The sequence below is a fragment of the Schistocerca cancellata genome, chromosome 7 (genome assembly GCF_023864275.1).
Source record: "Schistocerca cancellata isolate TAMUIC-IGC-003103 chromosome 7, iqSchCanc2.1, whole genome shotgun sequence".
Taxonomy (NCBI): Eukaryota; Metazoa; Arthropoda; class Insecta; order Orthoptera; family Acrididae; genus Schistocerca; species Schistocerca cancellata.
Genome location: NC_064632.1, coordinates 609,313,237 through 609,329,167, shown reverse-complemented (window position 1 = coordinate 609,329,167; position 15,931 = coordinate 609,313,237). Strand labels below are relative to the sequence as shown.

Sequence of the window (15,931 nt, the reverse complement as noted above, 5' to 3'; positions counted from 1 at the left end):
TGCATGTGTCATTATTTTGATTTTACTTTTATTTTTCTTGACTAGTATTTGGCTTGAATCTCTGCCCATATTTGGTCAGTAATTATGAAAAGTATAAAAACTTGTTTTTCATAAATAATTATCATCTCGGAAATATCTTTGCAATGTCGCAGTTTCCGTGTGCACATCCTACAGAAATTATGTTCACTTACCTTATGGTGATTTCTTCTGCAGCCCGGTCCACATGCATGACCTGTTAAAATGAATAATGTGAATCTACAGGAAAATATGTAGTAGAACCTGTAGCATTACACCTTCCCTTTCATAGTGTTCTTTCAAATCTGTACACACTCTGACTCCTTTCCTCATGTTGTTACGTTAACCCTTTTGGGGCTCACTTCGCACTTGGTTTGCTAGACTTAAGCTTGTTACTGATAACATTATGAACTGTGCCGACACCTACTACAAGTGTTTATGCTGTATGTTCAACTGTAACATGGCAGTCTTCGTGAATAATGTTGTCACTCTGGGTTTTTTGGTGAAGGAGTTTACACTTGAACTGGCCAGTTAGGGCACTGCTTGTCAGTCATGTAGGTTCAGCCATTTCTGAACTGTTTTACCAACTTATAAAAACTTCCACAGTTTTACAACTTTGACCATAGTGTGAAAGCATTCAAGAAAAGATTTTACCTCCAAAAAGCAAAAAACAGATCGGTGAATGCTATTCAACTAATGTGGAAACCTCAAGCGGACATGCCATTGTCAAGTGCAATATTGAGGTTATAAACAAAACTGTTTTTGCCTGTCAGCATTCACTGCTTCTGGGTAGGTTTAATAATGGATTAAAAAAATAGGAATGCGGGTTAGCTACTACAAACAGCATAGTGAACGCATTATTGTGGCCAAGATAGACACGAAGTCCACACCTACTACAGTAGTACAAGCTTATATGCCAACTAGCTCTGCAGATGACGAAGAAATTGAAGAAATGTATGACAAAATAAAGGAAATTATTCAGATAGTGAAGGGAGACGAAAATTTAATAGTCATGGGTGACTGGAATTCACTAGTAGGAAAAGGGAGAGAAGGAAACGTAGTAGGTGAATATGGATTGGGGGAAAGAAATGAAAGAGGAAGCCACCTGGCAGAATTTTGCACAGAGCACAACTTTATCATAGCTAACACTTGGTTCAAGAATCATAAAAGAAGGTTGTATACATGGAAAAAGCCTGGAGATACTGACAGGTTTCAGATAGATTATATAATGGTAAGACAGAGATTTAGGAACTAGATTTTAAATTGTAAGACATTTCCAGGGGCAGATGTGGACTCTTGACCACAATCTATTGGTCATGAACTGTAGATTAAAACTGAAGAAACTGCAAAAAGATGGGAATTTAAGGAGATGGGACCTGGATAAACTGACTAAACCAGAGGTTGTACAGAGTTTCAAGGAGAGCATAAGGGAACAATTGACAGGAATGGGGGAAAGAAATACAGTAGAAGAAGAATGGGTAGCTATGAGGGATGAAGTAGTGAAGGCAGCAGAGGATAAAGTAGGTAAAAAGACGAGGGCTGCTAGAAATCCTTGGGTAACAGAAGAAATATTGAACGTAATTGATGAAAGGAGAAAATATAAAAATGCAGTAAATGAAGCAGGCAAAAAGGAATACAAATGTCTCAAAAATTAGATCGCCAGGAAGTGCAAAATGGCTAAGCAGGGATGGCTAGAAGACAAATGTAAGGATGTAGAGGCTTGTCTCACCAGGGGTAAGATAGATACTGCCTACAGGAAAATTAAAGAGACCTTTGGAGAAAAGAGAACCACTTGTATGAATATCAAGAGCTCAGATGGAAACCCAGTTCTAAGCAAAGAAGGGAAAGCAGAACGTTGGAAGGAGTATATAGAGGGTCTATATAAGGGCGATGTACTTGAGGACAACATTATGGATTATGGAAATGGAAAAGGATGTAGATAAAGATGAAATGGGAGATATGATACTGCGTGAAGAGTTTGACAGAGCACTGAAAGACCTGAGTCGAAACAAGGCCCCGGGAGTAGACAACATTCCATTAGAACTACTGACAGCCTTGGGAGAGCCAGTCCTGACAAAACTCTACCATGTGGTGAGCAAGATGTATGAGACAGGCGAAATACCCTCAGACTTCAAGAATAATATAATAATTCCAATTCCAAGGAAACCAGGTGTTGACAGATGCGAAAATTACCGAACTATCGGTTTAATAAGTCACGGCTGCAAAATACTAACATGAATTCTTAACAGACGAATGGAAAAATTAGTAGAGGCCGACCTCGGAGAAGATCAGTTTGGATTCCGTAGAAATACTGGAACACGTAAGGCAATACTGACCCTACAGCTTAACTTAGAAGCTAGATTAAGGAAAGGCAAACCTACATTTCTAGAGCATTTGTAGACTCAGAGAAAGCTTTTGACAATGTTGACTGGAATACTCTCTTTCAAATTGTGAAGGTGGCAGGGGTAAAATACAAGGAGCGAAAGGCTATTTACAATTTGTACAGAAACCAGATGGTAGTTATAAGAGTCGAGGGACACGAAAGGGAAGCAGTGGGTGGGAAGAGAGTGATACAGGGTTGTACAGGGTGTATACAACCCGGGAAATCCGGGAAAAACCCGGGAATTTTTTCATCCGGGAGAAAACCGGGAAAAACCCGGGAATTTTTCGGAATTCCGGGAATTGTTCATTGTTTTAGCTTTAAGTTAAATTTTTGTAATTTTGACTGCAGAATTGATTCTCTAGCAAAGAATGTTATTGTATCCTGCTACTGTAGAATGATACTGCAGCAATAAAATATAAACGAGAGGGAAAAAAATAAAACTTTAGTGGCAAAGGAAATGTGCAATTTACAACAAACAAACAACCGTGCATGCACAAGCGTCTGCAAATAGCAAAAATATGTCAAAGGACGTAGGGCAAAGACTGTAATTCTTCGTAACAATAAACTGCTTGCCATGAGCATGACGTCACAACTGTTCACATTAGGTTCGTTTGACCAATTGCTAGCGATCTGTTGCTCATGCGCATTTGACTCGCATATAAGCAGTACCTTCTTCCGCTACTTGAAGTTTGGCTGTTAGCTGTATCGGTAGTAGCAGCAAGCAGCCAGATGCAAACGAGAAATTTTTTTCTCGCGCGCTAGCTGCCAGATTCACGCTTGCACATAGTTGTCCGAGTTGTAGTGGGGAGGGGGTTAACCTCCACATGACCCGTGTTTACGTAAAGTGAATTCGCTGCTTCTCTTCGTGTACTGCTCCCACGTCAAATGAAAACAATACGGATTTCTGTGGCTGGGAGCTATCAAGTGAATTAAAATACATTCACATAATTACGGAGGGCAAAAATATATTATTAATTTCAGTTTTCTGATTTTATTTTATTTCCAAGTTAGTAGCGGTCAAGCATTAATCGTCTTGCCGAACAGTGAAGTTATTTTTGCAAGTTTGCTAAAGAAATTTGGCTTTATTAATCTTTCCGCCGAGGCGATCGTTTTACAGTATTGGCTACTTCCAACTGTTCGCTGAATTTCAAGTGCATTTTCAAGTGCACGTTATCATCTTCTGCCATATATGGCATTATGCCATAATAAAGAACCAAAAATGAAATCATAGAGTACTGGTACTCCAAGAAAATTTACATCCTTAAAACCACACTGAAAAGCTTAATATCATATGGGACCTACTTCATTGTGAATCTGGAAAAAGCCAATTTGCACATCAAGCCAAATTATGCATTTTAGTATGGTTTACGAAATTCCGATGCTCTTGGAGTATCCTCTGATGCACTGTTTCTTTTATGGTGTAATGTAAGCTCTCTTAGTGCTTTATACACACGAACATACGGGCTTCCTACACCACTGCAGTTGCACTCGCACAATTATGCCTGTTTTCTGGTGCTCTCTGGAAACTGGTAAATCGAACCTATTTCTAACAGTCTCCGAATAGTATTGCGAACGGTGGTTAGTAAAGCGTTACTTTCAAAGTAAATTTCTTTTTACGCAAGATGAATTATGTTACGTGTGAGAAAGTGGGATGGATATCTAAATCACAGAGCGTTCGAAACTGAACAGTTTGAGGACCAGCCACTTACAAGAATTTCGAGCCGAGACATTTATGTCATAATTTTAAATTTACTGGCACATTTGTGTGATGTGTCTTAAAGTATAACACACGCAAAAAAAGATCAATATTACATGTGAAAGCTTAGCTTCTGTTGTAGCGTGTTAATCTTAGAGACTAACATTATATGTGAAAGCTTAGCTTTTCTAGTAGATATACGGTGCGGCAAACATTAATGTAAACCGTTAACTTTTCCTCATGCATGTTCGCGCTATGTGACCAGTGATCTTGCTATTGGCTGACTATAACACGTGTCCTATGTTCTGAATAGCCGCTGTCATCGGCTGACGAGATCTCGTGGCTTGAGATACGACTCGCTTACAAAAGGACATCGTAGCCTCGGTTTCAACGCTCCGGAAACTAACGCGCTGTGTTTGGTGCAATTCGAATTTATACTTTTGTAATATGAAAATATGCAGCGTATATGTTGATGCAAATCAAAGGTCTTTCCAAAATTTCTCTCCCCCCTTTTTTTTTTTTTTTTTTTTTTTTTTTTTTTTTTTTTTTTTTTTAATTAAAGGTCTCTCCAAAACCTTCTTTGCCCCAACTTTTCTTTTTTTTTCCGGGAAGTTCTATGCGATTGTATAAAACGTTAACCATTCAAAGGATTCATAAGTTTTACAGTTCCGAGGGAAAATCTACGGAAAACCTACTGTCACTTAGCACATAAAAAGTGTATTTTCGCCCGGGAAAAACCATATTTTTTAAACGGGGTATCCGGGAGAAATCCGGGAATTTTTTTTCCTTGTCCCCGTATACACCCTGGGTTGTAGCCTCTCCCCGGTGTTATTCAATCTGTATAGTGAGCAAGCAGTGAAGGAAACAAAAGAAAAATTCGGAGTAGGTATTAAAATCCATGGAGAAGAAATAAAAACTTTGAGGTTTGCCGATGACATTGTAATTCTGTCAGAGACAGCAAAGGACTTGGAAGAGCAGTTGAACGGAATGGATAGTGTCTTGAAAGGAGGATATAAGATGAACATCAACAAAAGCAAAACGAGGATAATGGAATGTAGTCGAATTGAGTCGGGTGATGCTGAGGGAATTAGATTAGGAAATGAGACACTGAAAGTAGTAAAAGAGTTTTGCTATTTGGGGAGCAAAATAACTGATGATGGTCAAAGTAGAGAAGATATATAAGGTAGACTGGCAATGGCAAGGAAATCGTTTCTGAAGAAGAGAAATTTGTTAACATCGAGGTTAGATTTAAGTGTCAGGAAGTGGTTTCTGAAAGTATTTGTATGGAGTGTAGCCATGTATGTAAGTGAAACATGGATGATAAATAGTTCGGACAAGAAGAGAATAGAAGCTTTTGAAATGTGGTGCTACAGAAGAATGCTGAAGATTAGATGGGTAGATCACATAACTAATGAGGAGGTATTGAATAGGATTGGGGAGAAGAGAAATTTGTGGCACAACTTGACTAGATGAAGGCATCTTTTGGTAGGACATGTTCTGAGGCATCAAGGGATCACCAATTTAGTATTGGAGGGCAGCGTGGAGGGTAAAAATTGTAGAGGGAGACCAAGAGATGAATACACTTAGCAGATTCAGAAGGATGTAGGTTGCAGTAGTTACTGGGAGATGAAAAAGCTTGCACAGGATAGAGTAGCATGGAGAGCTGCATCAAATCAGTCTCAGGACTGAAGACCACAACAACAACGGGTAAGATGGAGAATCATGTCATAAACCTTGGTCCTCTACATCTGCATACATAATCTAGCAACCACTGTGATGTGCATGGCAGAGGGTACTTAATATGGTACTCACAATAAGGCTACTTCCAATTTCAGTCACATTCAGAGCATGGGAAGAATAACTGCCTACACCTCTGTGTGTGCCATAATTACTCTAATTCACCATCATATATCCCACTGGAGTTGTAAGAGGGCGAATGAAAAATATCTCTCAATTTTTAACTTAATAATGGTTCTCAAAACTTCATAAGTAGGCTTTTGCGGGATAATCTTTTAGAGTCTCCCAGTTCAGATCTTTCAACATTTGTGACACACTCCTGTGAGTCAAACAAGCCTGTGACAATTTGTGCTGCCCTCCCTTTGTATACTTTCAGTGTTCTCTGTTAGGCCTAGTCCTGTTTGGTATAGGTCCCACACACTTGAGCGATAACCTAGAATGGGATGCACAAATAATTTGTAAGCAATCTCCTTTGTAGACTGCCTGCTTTTTCGCAGTATTCTGCTAATGAACCTATGTTATTCATTACTGAGCCTATGTGATCATTCCATTATCCCTATAAATTGTCACACTCAGGTATTTGTACAAGTCAGCTGATTGCAGTTGTGTGACTCATTGATACTGTAATCATAAAATTGATCTTTTCTGTGTTTTTTGAAGTTGTTGTTGTTGTTATGGTCTTCAGTCCTGAGACTGGTTTGATGCAGCTCTCCATGCTACTCTATCCTGTGCAAGCTTCTTCATCTCCCAGTACCTACTGCAACCTACATCCTTCTGAATCTGCTTAGTGTATTCATCTCTTGGTCTCCCCCTACGATTTTTACCCTCCACGCTGCCCTCCAATACTAAACTGGTGATCCCTTGATGCCTCAGAACATGTCCTACCAACCGATCCCTTCTTCTGGTCAAGTTGTGCCACAAACTTCTCTTCTCCCCAATCCTATTCAATACTTCCTCATTAGTTATGTGATCTACCCATCTAATCTTCAGCATTCTTCTGTAGCACCACATTTCGAAAGCTTCTATTCTCTTCTTGTCTAAACTATTTACCGTCCATGTTTCACTTCCATACATGGCTACACTCCATACAAATACTTTCAGAAATGACTTCCTGACACTTAAATCTATACTCGATGTTAACAAATTTCTCTTCTTCAGAAACGCTTTCCTTGCCATTGCCAGTCTACATTTTATTTTTTTGAAGTATGCAATTTTAAATTTCTGAAAATTTAACAAGTTGCCAGTATAGCACGTCTTTGAAATCAAACCAAGAGCTGACCATATATTTGTGTGTGTGTGTGTGTGTGTGTGTGTGTGTGTGTGTGTGTGTTCCTTTTTTTTTTTTTTTTTTTGTACTTCATTACAAATAATTGCATCATCTGCAAAACACAGAACACAGGGTGTATACAACCCAGGAGATCCGGGAAAAACCCTGGAATTTTTTCATCCAAGAGAAAACCGGGAAAAACCCAGGAATTTCTTAGAATTTAGCTGTTTTTCATTGTTTTAGTTTTCAGTCAATTTTTTGTAATTTCAGCTGGTAAGAACCGATACTGTAACAAAGGATATTACTGTATCCTGTTACTACAGAATAATACTGCAGCAATAAAATATGAACGAGATAAATTATGAAAATAAAACTTCAGTTGCAAAGGAAATGCGCCCCATACAACAACAAAACACAGTGCTCAAACAAGCATCTGCCACCAGTAAAATGTGTCAAAGGCTTTAGGACGGTCGAGGCCTACTTCATTGGGAATTTGGACATGCGAACGCGCACTATAAGCCGAATTATGCATTGTAATATGGTTCACTAAATTCCAATGCTCTTGGAGTATCCTCTGATGTCTTGTTTCTTTTATGACACAATGTCTTACACATACGAACATATGGCCTTCCTATGTCATCGTAGCTGTGCAAGAGTGGTGACGCCTGTTACCTGGCACTCTGGCAACTGCTGAAACTGATTTCTTAAATCACATTTGACTCTCATTTAAAAATCAACTCTTTGAGGACGAGACATTTAGAAGAATTTCAAGCCCAGAAGATTACATTTGTGTGATGTATCTTAAAGTGTAACATGCACAAAAGAGATCAACATTTTATGTGAAAGCTTGATTTCTCTTAGAGCTTCTTAATCTATAGGCAGTGGAGAGTGGGCGTGGTAATTATGATGATAAATAATCACTTGCACTCTTGTCACTTACTATGAATACTTTTATTCTTGCATAGAGCGCGTACTACAGAGAACTGATCTGGTAAAGATACAGTTGTTCTCGCTGCTGAAAGGTAGTGATATTGCGGGGTGAACCAGTGGTTCTCCGGCTCCACAAATCTTAGAGACCAGTATTATACACGAAAACTTTGCTTTTCTTGTAGCAACACTGTGTATATTAATTTAAACGATTAACTTTTCCTATTTGTGTGTTCGTACCACTTAACAGCAATGTTCCTGTTGGCTGACTACATCACATGTCGTATACTCTGAATGTCCGCTATCATTGGGTGGTGAGATCACGTGATGAGAGCTGTGACTGGTTTACTAAAGCGCATCACAATCTCGATTTCAGTGCTTTGGAAAGTAACATGCGTTGTTTGGTGGAATTCGCATTTATACTTTCGTAATGCAAAAATGTGCAGTGTACATGTTGCTACACATCAAAGATCTTTCCAAAAAGTGTTTTTTCTCCCCTCCTGGGTTTCATTTTCTATAGTGCCGAGAAATTCTATGCCAGTGTGTTAAACCATAGCCATTCAAAGGATTTATTACTTTTACAGTTCCGAGGGAAAGTATACTTTTACTTAACATGGAAAAAGTGTATTTTCAACTGGGTGAAAATTTATTTTTAACGGGAAAATCTGGGAATTTTTTTCCTTGTCCGCATATATATCCTGAAAACATCTGAGGTTACTATTGGAATATTGTGTGCCAGGTTCTTAATGTACAATATGAACAACAGGGGTCCCATCACACATCCCTGGGGCACTCGGGAAGGCACTTGTGCTTCTGTTGATGATTCCTCATCTGAGATAACTTGCAGCACCCTCTCTACCATGACTACCTCAATATCAGTTTTGTTTGGTATCCCATCTATACTTTTGGTAATAATTGTTGGTGTAGTAGTGAGTCAAATGTTTTTGGGATGTCAAGAAATGCTGCATCCATGCACTTAACTCGATCCGTGGCTTTCATGTGAGAAAAGTCCAAACTGGGTTTCGCATGATCAATATTTTCTGAATCTGTGCTAGTGGGCATGGAGATCATGCTGTTTGAGATACCTCGTTATAATCCAAGGTAATATATTCTCTACTAATTTATGACTGAGTCAGTCATATTGCACACTGTATTAAGATGATGTTAATATTTTTCTAACAACTGTAAATGAGGATAATGGTGATGGGGGTAGCCTGTGGGTCCTCGTATGGAGTGTTTGACAAACGGCAGGCGTGACATGTTTTCAGGTGACGGCACACGATGACCTAGATGTGGGTGTGAACGCCGAGGTGGAGTACGTGAAGACAGGTGCGGGCAACGGCTCTCAGTTCTTCCAGGTGGCACGTGACACAGGCTGGATCTCTGTGGCACGGGCCCCGGGCAGTGCCGGTGTGACATACTTGCTCGGGGTGCGGGCACGTGATCATGGTGTCCCGCCACGACACGCTGATGTCACTGTCACCGTGGTGGTCACCCCAGACAACCACCACAGCCCTGTCTTCAACACGCTTAGCTACCAGGTAAAGGTCTGACAGATGTCCTTAAATGTTTGAGAATAGTGTACAACAGTTCCAAATTCAGTATGTGGCTGTTCAGATCTGTTGTAGTGAATAAATTACATGCATTCATTGAAACTGACTTAACATGTTAATTGAAACAAGCTCAACTGGAAGGACAACTTTTGCTTTACTCTTTCCCCATTTCCAGACTGAATAGGAAACATGTCAGCTTATTATATAATCATAATGTGTGTCATTAATATTTGTGAAAACTAATTGGTAAAGAGAAGAAAGAGTTGCAGTTTTCTCTGCATCAGGCAGGGGCAGCCACTTTATTCTGTCCACAAGATCAAATTGTAATAATAAAAGGAAGATTAAGGTTTAACATCCTGTCGATTTTGTGGTCAGTTAGAAATGCGCACAAGAAAGAAAAGAGGAGCAAATTGACTATGTCCCTATTTGAAGGACCCATCCTGGCATTCACCTTAATTAATTTATGGAAATGATGGGAAACATAAATACGGGTAGCCAGATGGTGTTTCAAACCCCAGTTCTTCCAAAGTGCAAACATTAAATTCTGTCATCTTACTTGCTCATAATTGCAAAAGTTGTGGCAAAGCTATTGTTTTTCTGTACCACGAGTCCTATTTACTTAAATAATACCATTGCTGTTTGTGTAATTATTCAGGAAATTAGTGTAGGTTTCTGCTAGAAGAGTTGATTACCTGCCCTGTGCCAATATACTAGAAAAGAGTCATTTTTGCCAATTCATTTACAAATGGCCTCCTCCGCTCCTGCAGCGCCACACTCGTGTAGCCCACTGAAACAGTGATACACATGTTATGTAACTGGTTAACATCAGCATTCACCAGGTTAGCAGATGTTCCGCAATCTTGGAGCACACATATAGACATATAGCGACCCTCTGTATTTGATCAGCTGTTTTCATAAAGTGCAACATTGAAGGTAAAGGCTCTTTCACATGCTCCATCATACCTTCAATGAATGAGGAATACAGTGACCAAAGCTGTACATCATTGGATCATCGTGTCGCCAAATGCTAATGTCTCCTCATATTTTGAGTGGTTCACTGTAGACAGAATATCACACCATACTGTGTGGTAGTGAATGATAAATTTGAAGTAATGGGACACTTACGTGTCTTTCAAAGGCCGAGAGTTAAGTCATAGCAGTAAAGGTTTAGCAATGCTAGAAACCCCATTTGTCAATGGTTACAGCAAAATAAAGGATTTTTTGACATATCTTATAATAAATCATCACTAGTGACCATGTATAACAATAATGGAAAGTCCTGGATGGAATAATATGTAAAATAATGGAAGGACAACAACTCACTGTAGTTGACTGATGTGTGGCACTTAGAAACATGCAAGAGAAAACAGTATTCGCACTAGCGTTTCGAGCTCTTGCTCTTTCTCTAGTCAAAGTACACACACACACACACACACACACACACACACACACACACACAAAGACACACGCAGCAGTGGATGTGTGTATTTGAGTATCTTTGTGGTTGTCTGTGTGATGTGTGTACTTTTGCTAGAGCAATAGCAAGAGCAAGAGCTCAAAAGCTAGTATGAATTTATTTATTTATTTTTTATTTTATTTATTAATCTTTTTAAAAATTTTTTGCATCTGCCACATGCCAGTGACCTTGCCTGTGACAGGGCATGTAACTGTGATTTTCCTCCATACTTTACATTCTACACATTGCAGGAAACTGAAATAATGGAAAAGGTCTTGTTCAAGTATTTTAAGGCATCAAGACATGGATATCAGTTTCCTCCAGTAAATACATATAAATATAAAGAGTAACAATAGTGAAATGGAAGTACACACCATTCTTTGTCCTTGTACTGTACATCATTTTTCTTTCAAGTTGTGAAATCATGGGAGGAAATAGCTTTTTTTCCACATTCATTGGTACTGAGTTTTCCATTGTCAAATGCATCTACATTAAAAAGTTTTTCAGAACATCTATTTGTGTCCTTAATGACACGTAGTTTAGATTGTTATCCTTCTGTATGTACAGTTCCTCAGTTATGGCATCTCTTCTATGACTGAATACTTTTATGAAAAATACTAACTTCAAGCAGTAATGTGGGTATTAAAGAAAGCTACAAAGTCACAAAAACCAAACATAACTTAGTACGGCAAGAACAGTAAATGATCGTATGTGTAGAGTAAAGTAGTATTACTGGCACATTGATGAGCAGGAATGATGACCATTTCTTGTGCACAGGTCATAGTCCCTGAGAACGAGCCTGTGGGCTCGACCATCGTGACGCTGTCGGCGACGGATGGTGACGAGGGCCCAAACGGGATGGTGCGCTACACCATCTCCAGTGGGAGCGAGTGCGAGGAGTTTGCTGTGAGCGCAGAGACGGGAGCAGTCACCATCCGCCAGCCGCTCGACTATGACTCGGTGCCCGAGTACCACCTCAACATAACCGCCAGCGACCTTGCCTTTGAACCGCGCCATGCCACTGCCACGCTGAGGGTGAGTATGGCTCTTGGGACACAGCAGCTGCTGCCAGCCTGCAGCTCTCCCTCTCTTTCTCTGTCTCACAGCTTTCTAGTATTTTGCCATACCACTTTAAATCAATTGACACACCTTGTTTCAGCAGCAGTGCATCATTTCTGTCCCAAAAAATGGACTATTTTTTGAGGAAAATATCTATCAGACCATCACCAGTATATAAAGCAGAAATTTTAACATGGCTTCTTTAGGTGGCAGGGTTTAAGAACTGTGGTTGTGTCAAATACTTGAATTACCTTGTTTACAATGCCAACATAGTCTAACATAAACAATCATGACACCACACAGCTGTGAAAGTTGTTATCTTCTGATGATTGAAATGATTCTCATACCAATCTCAGCAAGCAATTGCGCAGTAGCTATCACAAAAGGCATTGCGATGTGTGTTGTTTTCTTTTCTTATTTTAAAATGAATGAATAGAATATGTGTAGTTCATCACGAATTTTGTTTATAACCCTCGGATACGAGAAGAGCTCGGCAATACCTGTTATCATGTGTCAGTTCTGCTTTCGCAGAAACACAGGACATGTGCGAGAGGGAGATGAGGCTTGTTTCCCTGCACAACTCCTCTTCCCTGTGATGGCCAAAGTTCTAGTTGTTTACACTCACAGCCAGCCACCAGTTTATAGTGGCCACTCACTGCACTACAGCAGGTGGAAAACAAAACCTATCGGTGTATTTTGACCGTGCCAAAATTCTTCCCTTAATGTGCGACTAGAGCTATTTTCAGCTCTGCTTCTGTGCCATAAGCGTCTTGCCATTTCTACTTGTGGCATTGTCAAACATTGGTAACTCGGCTGTGAAGATTGGCGAAGGGCTAAATTAATATACTGCAGATTTTTTCATTATCAATTTGGGTGAGAAAAGAAAAATAATGTCGAGAAACAGCTCACATCAGAGACTCACTCAATTCACTGGCGGAAAAATGCCGCTGCTTCATAGCACAAAACAGTCATATAGTGAACACTTCAGTACAACCAAGAAAAGAAGGAAAGAGTATTTCAGAAGGAAAAAAAAATTGAAGTTTTTGCAAAAGCAAACATCTCAATCAGAAAGCTTCCCAGTTTTTTTTAACGGTCTATTTCAAACCACTAAGGTTTTATCTTCAGATACCTAACATGACAGCCTTTTAAATTTCTACATCAATCATTTAAAAACAGAAAAAAATATATCTGAATTTTGTCATAAATAGAAGTTACTTTCCAAAAATAGATATCAGTTTTTTCAAAAATAAATGCTACATTTTCGGGTCCCTACTCATAACAAATGATTAGTGGTGCACTAGAGCACACCATTTCCGTAGCAGCTGTGAAACAATATCCGACACCAACTCAGATGGAACCCGTGAGGAATTACATATGCTTTGCAGTCCACAACAGCAGTCCATACTTAAAGTGTCTGTAAACTGAAGACATTGCTGCTATAATGTGAAGAAATCACCATTGAAAACATATTGTCAGCTCTGTTTTATCCCTTCATAAAAGCTGTGTGCAAGATGTCTGTTGTTGGAAGACAACAATCCTCCATTTGGATGCTCTCCTATTTACTTCCTGGCTTGCAACATAGCTTCAATCTGCCACTGCCAACAAGTGGATAGAAGTAAAGGAGAATAGCCATTTTGTTTTGTAATCAGATTGAGTTCCCAGAACTTGTATCCTGGACAAATTCTTAATCTCAGTGCAGAGGTATATACAACCTTGCGGGATCTGGGACAGGTGACCTATGTTCCATTAGTGAATGTCCTCATCTACTTGGTCTCTGTGTTTGCATTTCCGGCAATCAAGGGAACATATCCCTCTCCAGTCTATCCAGGAGCCTCAATTTGCTCTAATATCTAGGGAAGGAAGTGGTGTTCTGTTTGACATCAGAACATGTGGGCATCTGGGATAACAGATTTGTAGACACAGCAGCCGAAGAAGCACAAATACCAGGTGGCTTCACTGTGCACCGTAACCTAAGGTGCAACTTCTTCATGTGTCAGTGGAAGGTTAAGTGCCTGGCATAAGCTGGTAATAAGCTGCAGTCCCTGAAGCACATTACATAGTACAGACTTGGCTCTCTCCAGCCACAGGTGAAACAATTAACGCCTATCTCCTAACTGTGTGGCAGTAGAGTTTCCTATGGTGAGAAGGCCTACCAGTGTGCAGTCACACAGCATACACATGTGTCACATTTTAGGAGAGTGAATCCACTTTACATGGAAGAGATCTGTCCGTAAATTAGCCAATATGTGCTCTATGTTAGACTTTGAAAGAAAGTATTGAGTGTTTATTAAATTTTTGGTTGCCTCCCCATACTTTTCACAGTATGTATAGATTGCTTGCCAAGTTGTTTTAACCTACAGACCCTTTTCAATTGTGCATTTTTGAGACTATTTTAAATCTTTCATGCAGTTACATTTTGGATAAATTTCTTCATTATTATGGTTATTGTCATTTCGAAGTAAAGTTAATATTTTTACTTCATGTAAATTGAGATGATTGTGATCTGTTTTTACCTGTAACCAGAAGCACAACAGTAGTTTGTATTTAAGCACTAAGATTCCACGACTTGATGCCACAACTGACGCTCTTCCTAATTTACCATTTGCAGGTGACTCTGACAGACGTGAATGACAATGCACCATCGTTCGAGCACGCCGAGTACTCGGCATCAGTGCGTGAGAATGCGCCAGCGGGCACGGCAGTGTTCACACTGCTCGCGCATGACGCCGACTCGGCACGCTATGCTGTCGTGCGCTACTCCGTAGTGGGTGGTTCGGGACGCGACGCCTTCCGTTTGGACCCAGATACGGGCGTGCTCTACTCCCGCCGACCCTTCGACTACGAGCAGACCCAGCTGTACACACTTGACGTGCTCGCCGCTAATCCTGACTCACCCATGTATGGCTCCACCAAGGTCAGTAATCTGTGCATATTGAGTGATAGGGACACTATTTGAGAGATGCCGAGACTATTGCTCCAGTACGGCAATCAGTTTCCTCGTCTGACTCTGCCCAGCTGAGCTATCGTTGTGCCCCCTAACTAACTGAGCGTTGTTGAGAGTGTAAAACACGAACCTGCCTTCTGTTCATATCATCTGCCTTTCCTTTTCCTCTGTTCTGTCAGCAGCTTTCCATATTTACGCACTGATTGCAGCTGGCAGGCTTCGACTGCAGAAGAGCATCGAACCCGCTGCCATACTGAGAAATCGACATAAATTCCCGTGGCAGTTTGACAACCAAAGAAACCCAGGACATATAGTGATTGCAAAAGTCACAGTATTAACCCTTCACACTATTAAACTTACAGTTAAGTGGAGTATAAGCAGTCATCGCTAGAATTTTATGAGAATCCCATGTAGTGTCTCGTTTCCTAATGTAATCACCTTGCAACTCGGTGGGCTATAAAATATGTAGTACATTTCTTAGATTGACACTTAATTCCAAATCACTATTAATCCAACTAGGACAGTGACACCCACTTGTAACCAACAGTACACAAAAAACACCATCAGTGGCACTGTAAAAGCATACAACTGCTGCGCAAAATGCCGAACGCACCTAAATAATATACTGTTCTCAATCACAGTAATTAAAAACAATGAACATCATTGCTTTCAGTCTGGAAAACTGGCAAATTTCCACATTGTATCTAACACTGCAGACCATTTCTACAACACATCAGTGCTATCAAATACATAAGTGCTTGTTCTGGAATGTCATCATTGATCATTACTGAGTGATAATGTGTGAACACTACCATAAGCTCCCACAGTGGTGGGTGATGACCTCGATGTATGCCAGCTGACATAATGTATATATAAGACATACTATATTGTGTT

At 40.0% G+C, this 15,931-nt stretch overlaps 1 protein-coding gene across 1 annotated transcript in view; it reads left to right on the top strand.

Moving 5' to 3' along the window:
* The window catches only part of LOC126092940 (cadherin-related tumor suppressor-like), a 518,310-nt gene that overhangs the window by 347,954 nt on the left and 154,425 nt on the right, over positions 1-15,931 (top strand). The window contains exons 16-18 of the mRNA XM_049908671.1: positions 9,294-9,566; positions 11,812-12,069; positions 14,702-15,007. Of these exons, the coding sequence (XP_049764628.1) occupies positions 9,294-9,566; positions 11,812-12,069; positions 14,702-15,007 (837 nt within the window). The remainder of the gene's footprint in view (positions 1-9,293; positions 9,567-11,811; positions 12,070-14,701; positions 15,008-15,931) is intronic.